This window comes from Nipponia nippon, unplaced genomic scaffold (genome assembly GCF_047370975.1).
Source record: "Nipponia nippon isolate SJK-2023a ecotype South Korea unplaced genomic scaffold, ASM4737097v1 scaffold_11, whole genome shotgun sequence".
Taxonomy (NCBI): Eukaryota; Metazoa; Chordata; class Aves; order Pelecaniformes; family Threskiornithidae; genus Nipponia; species Nipponia nippon.
In genome coordinates, this window is record NW_028262302.1 from 25,189,463 (window position 1) to 25,203,950 (window position 14,488).

Below are 14,488 nucleotides of genomic sequence, written 5' to 3' on the forward strand. Positions count from 1 at the left end.
TTGAAGTCATGCGTTTTAACGATTTCAGCTTATTGCTACATTTCATATGAGGTTTTAAATATCGATTTCACCCAGCCCAACCTCTCACACCATTGTTACAGGCTGCTCTCATTCAGCGGTGCGCACTGGCTCCGTGACCTTCACAATGACCTCTACAAAAGCAGTTGTGCATTTTACTGTGGTGTAAATCCTCACAGACAAGTCGAACCTGTTCTTTTTGGCGTCCAGCCCTTTAGATGAATACTCTGCGGAGATTTATTATGAAAGGGGAATGAAGGGGCATTATTGCACAACCTTCATCCCTCACATACGGCTAAGTTCCATCTTCTACAACTTCTGAAGGCTTTTAAACAAACAGATCTTCTTAATTACGCAAATCGTTCTTTGCTCCTCACCAATTTTCTGTAATTAAAATTCACTGTTATTTACGAAAAGGTAGACATGCCCAGCAAAAAGCACGTGTGCGAAGGTGTTTTATGTTATTATTAATAAGTAATATTCATACTTCCTGTTACTACACACGAGGGATTCGTGTTTCCTAGCACGCCATTCACTTACAACACTGAAGTATTATTCCACATTGTAGCAACACACGCTGCCCTAAAAGGGTCCATTAATTATTTTTGTAATGCCATGAAGTTGCTGCAGGATATTAGACTGTCTCCGTAAGAAATACACTTCTATGGTAAAATGATGAATGACCAAGTTTACAGGTTTTTAATTAGATTTCGGAACGGTACGAAGGTATTTACAAGGTTATTTTCCGTGGCCTTAGTTTAACATTTTGTGTGCCCTTATGCAAAGAATTTTAAAAAAATTCAAGATTAATTGAATCAAAAAATATAAAAGCATGAAAGAACTGTGAAAGGGGCAGATTTTATAAATTCAATGAATCTGCCAAAGCGGTCAGAGTAGTGACCCTATCATTCACATTAGCCACATTCCTTCGGGTTTTCTAATTGATCCTTCAGCAAAACGTGCCCCGCTACGGAAGGTGGGGAAACCGACACAAAAAACACCCAAATTGCATTAATCCCGTCCAAAAATCACGTTCAAACTGGCTTGATCTGATAGTCGCTTGGTATTAACCAGAAATGAAGTATTTTGATTGAAGCAGATATTCCCTGATCTAAATCTCTGAATTCCCCTAAAAAGCTCCCTCCCCCCAACGTCAGCTGTCACGGACAATTGACAATGCACACACGCATACCTCCAACTGCAAAAATAAAGAACTGCTGTGTGTGTCTCTCCCTGTCACCCACAGGCGATGTCAGGTATGGGTTCTCTCTCCGCTTCCTAAACGTCTCGGCTGGCCCTTCCTTAGCTTTCCTGCTCCTCCTTTTCTGCCAGCAAAATCAAAGACAACAGAATGCACAATAGCAAAAATTTCTCCGTACAAAAATATAACAAAATACACTCTCCTCCCCCTTTTCCCAGGTCCATACTGCACTTTCACAGCTCCAGAGCTGCAGAGGTTTCCCCAAACTGAATAGGCAGCAGTGGTTTCTACCATCTAAATTCACCTCCCACCTGTAGGCCCTCCTCTGCTGTCTCCAGCACAGCCCACTCCGTCATTTCTAAGCCTGATGGTACCGGTGAGATGGAGCAGAGCTGGGCTGAAGATGACAGAAGGTAAACCAGCATGGTCATGTACTGTTGTATTTAACAACCAAGTACCCTGAGTTCTAAAGGGGGGTTCTTCCTACAGAAGAAATCTCACATTTTGAAAAGCTGCAGTTGCTGTGTACTTTGCCTCTTCGTAAATAAAAATAAACTAAGTAAAAATGAATTAAAAGTGCAGCCACACTTATACTTTGTTCTTCGTGACAAACAAAATAACCCAGACACCACCACTATTTTATTCAGGGCCCTTTTTTTAAAAAAAAAACTTCCAAAGGTTTTCAGTTGGAAGATAAACAGACTTAATTCAACAGTTATACCTGGCACTTCAGCTACAGCTGAAGTTACACAGAGTTTAAAAGCAACCAACAGTTAAATGGGTACAGCACTCTTAGAGAATATTTCTGTTACTTTAAAAGTGACATATCTGTTTAATTTTGTATTTCAAATGCACTTAACTAACCAGAGACAAAAGAAGTTAAAAATTAGCATAAAACAGATGCTGTACACAACACTATCAATGAAACTAAACTGATACAACATTAAGCTTTAGTATAAACTGCACCTTAAGGATTTGGGGTTTGTTTGCGGGGGTTTTTTTGTTTGTTTGGTTTTTTACCCCTTATTCCAAACAGATTTTAGAATTGCTTGATTTGAGATAAATCCTTGGTCTAATCCTGCCTAGGCTTCAGATCCTACAGAAGTTAAAATGGGAATTCAAGCATCATCCCACGAAGAGGCAGATTAAGGTGAATAAGTGAAAACTGAATGGGTGAAGACGAAGGAAGCACGACGTTCTCACTGCAATCCCCTCTACATCCTCTCATCAGCTCTCAAGCCAAGGCCTCTTTCTCTCCCCCCCCCAACGAAAGAAAACCCTAATCACGTTTTACTGGGAACAACACAAAGGGGAATCCTTGGTGTGCAGGCATGGCCAAGATAGGGCCAACAGACCTTGAGCTCCAGGATCTCGATGTTGAAGACCTATACCAAGATCTCCTCTCTCAAGCAGACAACACTGAAGCCTTCCAACTCTATCCATGTTAGAGTTTGTGTGTGGCTGGTGGCTGGTTTTCTGAACTTGTAGTCACGCTCTGGCTCAAATCTCACTCCAGATCAAAGTGGAGAAAAATGCTGCCACTCCCAGTGCCATTACCACCACGCTCTTACAGAAACTGCCACCTCTTTGGAAAGGCAGAAAATTCTTCAAATATTTATTAAACAACTAGTCAAACTTTGCTTGTCCGAACTCAAAGGGCCTATCGCAGGGAAGGATTATAAACTGGACATCTTTATATATATTCTTGGATGTATGTGGCTTTTTTTTTTTATGCTAGCCATGTACAAGCACCCACAGGTACACAGACAGAGGCAGCCCTAAGCCCGGGTGCCAAAGACTGCCCAACGACGGCAAGGATCAGATGCCTACATCCATCCCTTTTAGATCTGTCAGCACATCTACACACAGCACAGAGCAGCAGCTCTTGTTTACTTGAGCACTGCCTCTGACAGTCTCGCAGAGGATCGCGTTTCTGTGATTCTCTTTCTATGCTTTGGAGAAGAGAGCAGTGCTGTATTTATTTATGCCTCTCTTTCAAGAGATGAAACAGGAGAATGGCCCTCAGACCTAAAAATATATGCTGCTTTCCTCCTGTGCACAGCTCTGAGATTTAAATTGTTCCTCCCTCCAACCTGCTTACCTTTCCACTGTCTTCCAGTTCCACACACACCACCTTTAAACGTACCGTCTGCCTCCTGCAGGATCTACCTCACCGTCCCAGAATAATACAAGAATCATTATTCTTACACAAACCCATCATTTCATTTTCTACTAATCATTGCAAACGTTGCGAGTTCCCATTTCCTGGCCCCCTCCCAGCTAATTTGGATAGATGGTTCCACATGTGCGCTCCGTCCCTCCATTTCCTGCCCATGCCACTACACGCATTTGTCTAAGTGAGTCAAAGCAGGTTTCTTTGTAGTCATAACATTCTTACATATTTTATATTTTTTAAAAAGAGCCTGCATAAAACACAACCTATTACCATGCTATTATCCGCTCCGCAAGAGGCAGAGGATTTTACTGCTCTGCCACACGTTCTGCTGAACTGTAACGCATGTCACAAACTACACCTGAGCCTCGCATTTCCCCAAAATACAAGAGAGTTACCTGTGTGGCAACTATGTTCAGGCAAAGCAGAACAATAAACTAAAATAGTCAATTCTCCACTTTGATATACTCCGTTATCCAGGTTTTTCTTCTTTAAAAAAAAAAAAAAAAAAAAACAAACCAAAACCACACAACACATACATCCAAGAGGAATAAAGATAAGCCAAACTTTAAGACACCAAGGCACTTCTTCATGAGGATAATTCCTCTCTCATTAGTAGCCAATGCTGTCAATATTCCTTTCCAGCGACACCTTAACTGACACACCGAGTGCAGACTAGGTATATATGGGGAAATTCACCTTTTGATGTCCAACGCCGATTGCCTAAAACAATATTCCTTTCTCCCACCCTCCGCACCTGAACAAACATTCTTGAGGAAAATCACTTTTGAAGTCTCCTTGGTGCAGAACATTGTCTCTTTGATCCAAAACATCTTTTGCTGCAAGTACCCTAGCACAATACGAGCGCATCTTGGATGAGTCCTGACTATTGAAAACTAAGGCCCCCAACAGCTCCTTTGAAATACATCTTTATTGTTAGATGTATTTTTGATTTACAAACGTGCTCTTTTAAAGCTCAAAAATCTGCTCCTCTAAGACCCTGTAGCAAACATTCATTTATCTGCTATGTTCACTTGGCACGAGTTAGGTGTGGAAAGGTGGTACGCGCACACACCCAGCATGGCCTCAATCAACTCACTGAAGATTTTTTTTCCCATGTAGGGAATGAATAAATTAGTAAGGCTGCTGTACCTTGTAACAGAGATTAACGCAAAACTGAAGATGCTGTGGGAAACGCAAGTCTTGCACGCACACCCCTGCCTACAGCCAGAACCCTTGTTACCAAGTGGCGGGGCATGAGGTTTGAAACCACCCAAGAGTGCACGCACCATCCCCTGCTGCCCTCGGAGACAGACTTCTTACACAGGAGCTGATCCAGACAGGTGAGTACCAGAACCCCCAATTCCCCAAATCCTTCTGTCCCAGAGCTCTCCTACAATTCCCAGTCCCATGTGGGAGCCTCTTAGCCCTTCTTCCTAGAAACTCCCGTCCCACTCATTCCCACCTTTCTGCCAAACTCTGCCCCAAATCTCCCCCTCCGGGCGATGGCCCATGTCTCCCCATGTTCTCTTCAAAGCACCTCACATCCAAGCCCCCACCTCCTCTCCCATCCATCTCACCCGCTCCCCTGTGTGTCCCCATCCCTACAACCCCGTGCTCCACCATGACACCGCTGCTGCTGCTGCCAGCACTTGATACCGACTTCCCCACCACGGTTCTTCCAGCGATCACTTCCCACCACAGCCATCCTTCTTGTCCTCCTCTTGGCTCCCCTTGCATGACTTTTTACATCTGGTAAGAATTTCTGAAAAGCCAGATCTAGGCTGTACTTACCCTAAATTTGTCTGAAGAAGGCCCTGAGAACAGGCAAGGAAGAAAATATAGGCATATGGGAGATGTTTTAGCTGTGCTGCAAAGGTGGATGTACTCCACAACATCGGCAAATAGACTCTAGTTCATTGAGAAATGGAATAACCAGGAATAAAACTAGTCTGTGAGATCAGTCTGCACACACAAGCCTAACAGGTGACTCTCTCAAAACCAAACAGACACAACCCAACTGACCACTGACTCCAAGGAATCCGTGAAGCCATTAGCCCGGCTCTGCCATTCCAGGTCGCCAGCCCTCCTCCAGGTAAACAACAGAGAAGATGAAGGAATGACACAAAACTACTTTGATCAGCAGCAAGAGAAGAAAGGATTAGAAGAAAACATGTAGTGTTCTCACAAATGCAGACAAGCACTAAGAAAAAGGGATCGTGGCAGAAAGATCACGCATTCTTCTACGCACATGCACACATTTACTACTTTATCTTGCCTAAAGGGCTTCAAATCCTTCATTGGTCTCACTACAATTCTTTAGATGTTCTTACTGCTCTCTAACAGAATTTTCCTCTCTGAAGAGTCCTCTTCTCAGCTGATGAATGTCCTTTCACATCTAGTCTGTAGAGTGGAGACAGGCTATCAACCATTTGCAGAAGAAATCAATGCTTTTATTGTTAAGTAACAGTTAAGGCGTCTGAACTATTTTTTTTTAAGATCTAAATTCTAAAATATTTAGTTCTGTGTAGTCCTCTTTACATAGTCATCTTCAGGTACGCAAAAAGTTCCTAAAAAGAGGTAGAGAACGACCTGCTTTTGGCATCTACCAAGACAGAAAATGAACTTGCATCGGGTCAAGGAAAGGCAGAGTTACGAAGTCTCCCCTAAAAGGTAAAAGCAAGGGCAGTAAGTGCTACCAGAGGCTGCCCGGGAGACTGCAGAGTCTCCGTCTCCGGAGGTCTTTAAGAACAGGTTAGACTGGTACCTGTCATGAAGTGCCCCCGACTCTGCCTCGCAGCGGGGGGAAGGACCCCACGACCTCTCGAGACGCCCGCCCAGCACTATGATTATACAAATCCCACAAATACCCGCTGCCATTTTGGCACCATTTCGTTAATTTTTCTTCCCTGACTTAAAATTCCACCCTTACAGAGGAACTTTGTCCGCTCTCATTTTTTTTATATCATCTCTATCAAGACATAATGAGACCGCTTATACTCAAACTTTTAGACAAGCTATTTATTTCTGTTTCACCCTAGCAGTACTTTCTGGTATGTTTACTTTTAAAGAGTGCATCAAGCAGCACTATTTAACAACTTTTTGCGTTTAAAATGTGGTTCAATAACTTTGCACTGCTCATTTAGCACAAACTCTAGTATTTAACATTTATGATGTTTGCAACTCTCGGCCAAAGCATAGCATCAAAAGAGCATATACGCACTAAACGGTATCTTGTTAAAAAGAACAGCAGCACTGAAAAAAGTTATATTGGAACAATCTATAAATGTGTTTACATTATATGAATGATTTGCTGTTCCTTCACAAGGCATGTAGGAAGTCAGCACTTCTCAAATGTGTAAAGTATTTCCATGTGCTTAAAGCATGATCTTTCCAAAACAAACAATGATTGAGAAATTTTTTTATTATTCTTTATTTCCCTGCCAGGTGTTTTTTTGGACTCTCCTCTCAGCCACCTTCTTTCTTTCAGTCAGATCTCTCCTTATTGCTCACAGTAACACCTACTCAAGCAATAGCATATTCAGAGCTGTAACACTCTGAAATAGGAAGATCTCAGGCTGATTTAAATGGCGTTTTCCTTAGATCACTTTACAACGTGTCTTTGTGCTATCGTAGCTAGTGGCAGGTCTGGCTGTTGCTTAGGATGGAATCTGAGCATCCTACGTTAGGACCTAAAGCCCAGTGCCTGCTGCCATACGTGCAGGGGAGCAGACGACAGCCTGGCTGAGCCCTTCCAGCAGCCTTCTCCCGACGAGCCTCGTCCTGTGCAGCATCTTTTCATGGGACCGAAACGACATGCTGCATGACACACAGGTACTTCCGAAATTTGACGGTAAAGAGTCAGGCAAACAGGCTCTTGGGCATCTCCATAAATCAAAGAGGAGATTAAGAAACCCAAACGAAAAAAAAAGCTCTAAAAAAAAAAAAAGAAAAAGAAAAGAAAACCCCCAAAAGCCCAAACCCTAAGAAGAGTTATACTCCGCTGCTGGCGACAGCCACTTTCACTAACAAGTACATTTGTCTTGCTGTTCACTCCTGCACAATTAACAGCGTTGGCACTATTTCATTTACTAAATTCCAGTCATTACAGCTGTGCAAACTTATAGGCCTAATTTGTATTTATACTAATATGTGTATATAAACATGCACTGCTTTAGTCATGTAAAGGAGCCTTAAAGCAAATGAACAAATATTTATTTTAACAGAGCAGTATAAGAGAGCCCAACCATAAAACAGAATCCAGGTCAAGCAGTTCTGATTATGTCTGTCCACCAAACAGTTTAATTTCAACGATGGTATCTTTCCTAAGGCATTCCAAACAGAAATCCTGCGAAGAGATACAGGGAGACGTAGAACTGCATTTTCAAAATCCAGTCTCCTTTCCCAAGGTCAACATTGTGTAAATGAGGGGAGGAGAAATGACAAATACTGTCATTTACTTTGGTTTTTTCCCAAAAAAACACTTCTTACCTACATTAGGAAAAAAATTCATTAAGTCAACATAATGTGCGTAATGTTTATGCACTTTGATATAATAGTAATTACTCAGTAAGGCCAGAACCCAATTAAATGTTTTAGACTTCAGTCTGTGGGCTGGAACGCACAGGAAGTGTTCCGATGATAGATCACTTAAAGTTTATCTGGCATACACTTCAAAACCAGAGTTCAAAAACTTCAAGCACAGTTCTGCATGTACGTGCTTGACTCTTAACAAAACATCTTTATTTAAATAGAGGGCTAGAGATTTAATACGACAAATATATTTACTATTGCTAATCGTACTCCATCGCACTACTCGGAAGTTGCAAGCGTATTGTATATATAACCCTATGAGATTTAAGTGAGCGGTATGTAGATCACAGGACTCCAGATCACTGTTAAAATCCAGCACGTTAGCCCTAAACTGAACTTTATCATTCAGCATTTTTGGTGTCCCTTAGTTGATCCATTTGAATTCCGTATCCATGTATTGTCAGAGATGGTGGAGATCCAGCAGCTGTAATTTCTTTTCCCTTTTTGCTTCTCAGAAACAGGTATCCTTCTCAGTGGATCAATGCAATGCTCATTGTTAAAAACAAGATATTGTTATTGATGGCAAAAATTCAAAGCTAAAGCAAAATGCAATTCTTACTAGGAAATATATTCTTACTAGGAATCACGAGAGGGTGCTTAGCAACCGCAGAATCCCGCTAGCAGAGCTGGTGTTCCAGGGCTACATGCACCTGCCCTCCAAACACGCACCCCCGGTGATCTCCACTCCAGGGAAGCTGCTTGGCCAGCAGCGCTGGTTCTCTGAGCATCTTCATCCGGAGAGCTGCTGGAAAGCGCTGCGACTCCCCTCTCACCGGCACCTTTGGGTTTCCTCTGCAATGGGACTCTGCTTCACGGGACTGGCACCCAGCCCAGCGCGTCCGAGCACCGAGCTGGGACACAGCCATCACGCACACAGACACCAAGGCTGCGAGGGCAGCGCAGCAGCCCCGCAGTACAGATTCCGGCAGACTCCTGCTGCAGGTCTAGATAATGCTCAGGACCACTGAAAATTTCACCTTTGCATGCTCTCTAAAATAAATAGATCAATTCCGAGCAGATCTATATGCCTAAATACACTGTCTCCTCTTGACGAGTGTTGTGATTTTGTTGTGATTCTAAACTATGAAGTATTGTGAAAACGGAAATATTCCACCCAGCTGCAAAAAAGAAGCGTGCGTAGTATGAACGAAACGCAGATTAAAAACAAAACACCAGTTAAACAGACTGGCATACGTCTCAAAGAAAGCAATTCCATCTGAAGTGTTTCAGCCTGAAGACAGACCAGCTGAGCTAACAGTGAAGGAAAGAAATAGGCTTGATTTTTTATTTTTTTTTTTAACTTTAGGCAAATACTAAAAGCACTTAAAAACAAAAACCAAACCATACGCAACACCACACCAAAACCAACAAACCAACCCAACCAGAGCAGTAAGAAGTGGCAAAGCAAGGCTGGAAGGCTGAAACGGTTCCCGGTGACACAGACGGGGTGGCAAAGCACGCTCGGGAGCTGCACAACAGTTGTAGTCTAAACCGTAGTGTGATGTGCACTTCACTTACCCCAGAGTACCTGGCATATGTCTAAGCAACTTTGAAGGAGCACAATTGATTAAAAAGGTATTTTGAGAGACTTTTTTGTGTTTGGAACAGGATTTTGGATAATTGCTCCACAAGCTATAAAAGAAACAGACTGAAAAACAGGAGCAGCCGCGGAGCAGTTGTTTGCACAGGAAGCAATATTGTAGGAAAAGGCAATAACGAAGAACAGTTAATTTGACCTGAGCTGATGAGGGCAACGTTTTAAAAAGAAATAGCTCCACATAACATAAAATAAAAACGTTATTTCCCATTAGAATAATACTGCAAGCATAACACTGCGTGAAATCTATTCCCTAACAGTTGTTACGCTCAGCTTAGTGGTAACGTGCATTCCTGAGGTGTCCTAGACATCCTGTGTCTGACACAGATCCATTCCTCTGGAATATTGATTCGACTGCTCCCTCCTGCAAGCTCCAGCTGCTTCAGCCTGCACATTGCTCTCCCCAGCATTCAGCTACTCATGGCCTGAAACTACAAGAACTGGAATAAAATCCTGGTAATATTCAGACACATAGAAAGTTAAACGTAACATTGCTGCTGTGATTTGGACAGGGAAGCAGAAGCTGAAGCAGATATTTCACTCTAATTCGCTGCCGTTCAAGGGTGCTGTTGACAGGAGATGGAGCCTGGCTTAGCGGAAGAGAAACAAGGTTAGGAATTTAGGAAGGCTGGATCCTATTCCTCCTTCCACCGCTGCTTGGCTGTCTAATCCTGGGCGAGTACATCCCCTCCGGGCATCTGGTTCCCCTCCCTCCCCGACACATCTATTTAAACTGCAAATTCAGAGGGGCAGTGACCATCTTGGTAATGACAAAGCATGTACAACATTCTGCGCTAATATTTCTATTAATAAATATTCCCACTGATATTAAGTAATAAAACAAAAACCATGATAGAAATTGAATGGTCAATGATGCATCGTTTTAAGGTATTTGGGTATAAAACATAAAAGGCAAACTCTCCCAAGTGGTAGCAGGCCAGAGGACACCTATGTTCTTTTCCTGCATATTTGGGCAATCCAATTAGAGGTAATTGAGTTTTTAACTACATGAAATTACTTCAAGAATACCATCTCTAGAGGCTAAGTCTCCTGGGAGGCTGGGGGAAGGGAGCAAAGAAACATTATAAAACCAGACGGAACAGAAAAGGGACGGGGCCTGCAGCCTGAAACGTGCTGAAGGGAGCACGCCGCTGAGCCAGTCTAAGGCATTCGTATTTTTTACAAACATGTAAATAGCTGGGCCGCAGACTCAAAGGTTTGCATGTTCCCAGTTCAATGAATTAAAGAGGGGTTAAATACATCCACACTTCCATGCGTTTTTAACCACAATGGTAACGTAAAGCACAAATCTACAAGCACCAAAAGGCTCCTACAGTCCTTTAAACACCAGAGACAGAAAAAAAAACTAAATTATTGTAATGAAATGAATTCTTGCTGCATTTGGACACTGCCATTCATGTGCGATGCATATGAGCACCTCTTCTACACGTTAAAGTTAGCTTCACGTTAAAGCCACCTCCCAGCCAGAAACGGTCACTATATTCACCAAGAAAGAGAAGAACGGTTCTATTGCCAGACCTTCGATTTGTTTTGCACACCCCGATAGGCCCTCAAAATGCTAGAAACGTCATTCATTTCTGACAACCTCTGCTCTTTTTGACAGCTACTAGAATCTAAAGTACAAGCATTGACAGGAAATGGTATTTTTAGCACTACTGCAATAATTAAGATTGCTACCGTTGCTTTTGTAGCTTTACACTGATTTGAGATTAGATTTAATAAGACTGTTTTAAATATTCGGATATGCTGAAAGCCTATTTCTTGATATGATGAGCATGATAAGCAGAAAACTCTGAAGCACTTTCTCCCCCCACTTAGAGGTAAATCAAACTGATTGATTAGGAAGGTATGCTTCGTGCACAGAAGATATAATTTACTGAAATAAAATTTAAAGGTTAATGAGCAGACTGCAAAGAAAAAACAGCTTCCACTTGAAAGGAGAAAAAAAAAAAAACAATTTAACAAAAGGAAAAGTGAAGGAGACCCTATCCCCATGAGCTAATTGTCTGTCTTGTGCTATAGGGGATGCTCTTGCTTAGCTTACGAGGCACTCCCTCCTCCCCCTGCACGCATGGGAACTCCACAGCCCTGGCAGAACACCTTACATCAGCCAACTTCCTTGAGCATTGCCCAGGAGACCAGAATGGGCATGCCTCTTGGTTCAGAAACCCAGAAACACGTCCAATTATCAGTCAGGCTGAAGAACATCTCCAACCAAGACCATCCCAGGAAACACACTCATGTTCAAGCTGGGAAAAAAAAAAAAAAAAAAAAGTGGATTGCCACAACAGGCATATTTTTATAGCCTTTGTGTAAACACAAGCACTGTATTAGCCAGCATCTCAGCTAGCTCTATCTGGATTCCCTTTTTTTGAAACACAATTAAGGAAAAACACCCACCAGAAAAGGTCAGTGGCCAAACTATTAGGAAAAAATAAAAGCACAGGGGAAGAACGTACATAATGATTCATTAAACATGTGCTGCCAAAACTTTAACAGTGAGCATAAAACAGACTTTTCACAGAAACTATACTTAATTTGCAGAACTGTTGAGCCAAACAGAGCATTCATTAGAATTGTATTTTTTAAGAAATTCTCAGTACTTCCCCTAGAGCTGCCCCCCCCCTCCCCCCGTAAGTGGTGTGAACCCCACGGCTTAGAGAGAAACAAAGCTACAGCAACTATGAAGAGCGTTGCCCTTGAAGGGCAGCGCAACAAAGGCTCTACCTATTGCAAGTGTACGCCTACGCAAAACGAATGGGCTGAGCATCTCAGGTTTGTAGATAAACACTCAACCTGGAAAATAAGCATGTCGTAAAGGGAGTGCCCAGGTGGGAATTCACCTTATGCTGTCACTATATACACTGTCACAGACCATCAACTACCCCAGATCGCGTACAATGAGCCGTACTGCTTTTTACAAAACTAACTCCATTCTAAGCCAAACAATTTGCATTCGACTACAGCAACTTTCCAGGATGCATCCCCATCCTAATCTGAAAACATCAAGAATTAGAGATTTCATTGCATTCCAGAGTCACTTTTAACAGTGAGGCCAACTAACCAGTGGAACATTGTGAACTTTAGGTCTTATTTGTTCCTTCAGTTCCTATTTGTTTAACTAAGGCTACTGGTTCTTGCTACGCTTACTGCTGCACTGTTCAGATTTGGCATGTTCTGTGTTAAGGAGATACTTACTGTAAATTGAGTCATATCTTAACCTTCTCTTAAACTAGAGGCAGAACGCAGTACGAAGCATATCTTTCTGCCTTTGAATGGACCTTTGTGGCTCCTCTTTCTGTTCTTTCTGATTTTTGCACTCAAAACGCGGTCAGCAGAACTCTTCAGTCCATGAGTCTTCCCAATACCGCATTCAGAAGGAAAAGTCCTTTCCTATTTATTGCTGCACTATTCACATACCAAAGCCCCCCCCAAACACACATGCTGTGGCCAAGGGTCAAATTGGTTTACTTACTTAGCTAAACTTCCAAATCCTCTTCACAGAGCCTGTTATTTACTCTATTTATAATTTTGCATTTAGCCATATCAAAACACATTTCATTCAAATAAGGCCAGCTTGTCAAAGTGGCCCTGTAAACTGCCAACCTGCAAGTCATCCATAGAAATTCAACATTTGCTTCCAAACACTGAACTGTGTCCTAGCAGAACACCCACAGAAATATTCCCATGCTGTAGTAACCAACTGCTTTAGAAATCACAAGTTAGCCAGTTAATTCATTTATTGTGCAGAATCTCAATATTGTTATTATTGTGTAATGTAATTTCTATGTAATTCTAAAAATCAATGTCATGTAATAACTAAATCAAGCACCCTATAAAGAAAACACGGAAACATTCATCTTTCTCAACAAAACCTGTAATTTTATCAGTATAAAATCTGTTTTGCTTGATGCAATCAGTTTTCCATAAATAGTAGTCACCAGCTTCAAATATTCCTATCCTTCATTGTTAACTGCACTTAATCCTAATTTTTTTTTAAGTTGTTCTTTTTTAACCTAGGACTAAGGTCAGTCAGGGGGAGATTTTTTGTTTGTCTGGGACTGAACAAATTAAATTAGTCATCACACTTTCTGAACACTGATAAAGTAACAATCAGTTATCTGGAGCATCCCCTAGTATTCCAAACGTTAAGATTTAAATGTCACGATGCTAGAAATCTCATCCAAGTCTTTCACCATTCCTGGATGAAGTTACTTAGGGCTGCAGATTTGAAATGTCCACTACCGCATACTGTGCTTCATGTACATTTACAAATGCATTAGAAAGTACTTCCATTGTACTCATCATGTAGCATAAGCTTATCATCTTCCTTTTCCCAGAAGAAAGGCCAACAGCTTTAAGAAACTCTGACAACATATTTGAACAGCAAGAAAAAGTACAGGCGCTCAGTTAGAATATTTTTTAAACAGAACAACGCACATTTTCTGCCCAATAGCTTTTCTACATAAAGAGAAAACGTCTTTCACAAAGCATATCAATCTCCCCCAGACTCTTAGATTTTAAAAGAAAAAGGAATAAGATACAGTTTCTGCTACAGGAAAACAAGAAAATCTGCACAACTTTGCAAAAGCTGACACTACTTTTGGAAAAATAAGCTGCAAATGCTTCAACATTGTGAACTCTCTGAGAGATAATGAACGCAGCACAGACATCCCTGACAAAATAGATTACTTGATGCAAAGGTTTTTCCTTTGCTGACTTCTTGGTTTGTTGAGGAGGGCGTAGAGCGTGTTGGTTATTTTCAAGACATGGTTTACCATTATCAATTCTAAAATACAAAGTCTAAAAAAAGTGCAGGGATTTAAAACAAAACAGGAAACCGGTTAGGTGCGAAAAAGATCAGTAACTCATGATCCCACCCTTA

The 14,488-nt window shown here is 41.7% G+C and overlaps 1 protein-coding gene across 12 annotated transcripts in view; it reads right to left on the minus strand.

Moving 5' to 3' along the window:
* MNAT1 (MNAT1 component of CDK activating kinase) overlaps window positions 1-14,488 on the minus strand; it is a 126,443-nt gene that overhangs the window by 53,124 nt on the left and 58,831 nt on the right. For 4 of the 12 annotated variants that reach the window (XR_015702383.1, XR_015702385.1, XR_015702384.1 and 1 more), the window contains exon 7: window positions 1,211-1,343. The exons of 5 other annotated variants lie outside the window; for them this stretch is intronic. Coding sequence is in view for 4 of the 7 variants with exons in the window: in XM_087747967.1 (XP_087604093.1) it covers window positions 1,211-1,343 (133 nt within the window). In the remaining 3 variants the exon portion in view is untranslated. Of the gene's footprint in view, window positions 1-376; window positions 403-1,210; window positions 1,344-7,940; window positions 8,778-14,488 lie in introns of those variants that run through there. 3 more of the 12 variants (XM_087747973.1, XM_087747971.1, XM_087747969.1) reach the window with 3 other exon arrangements.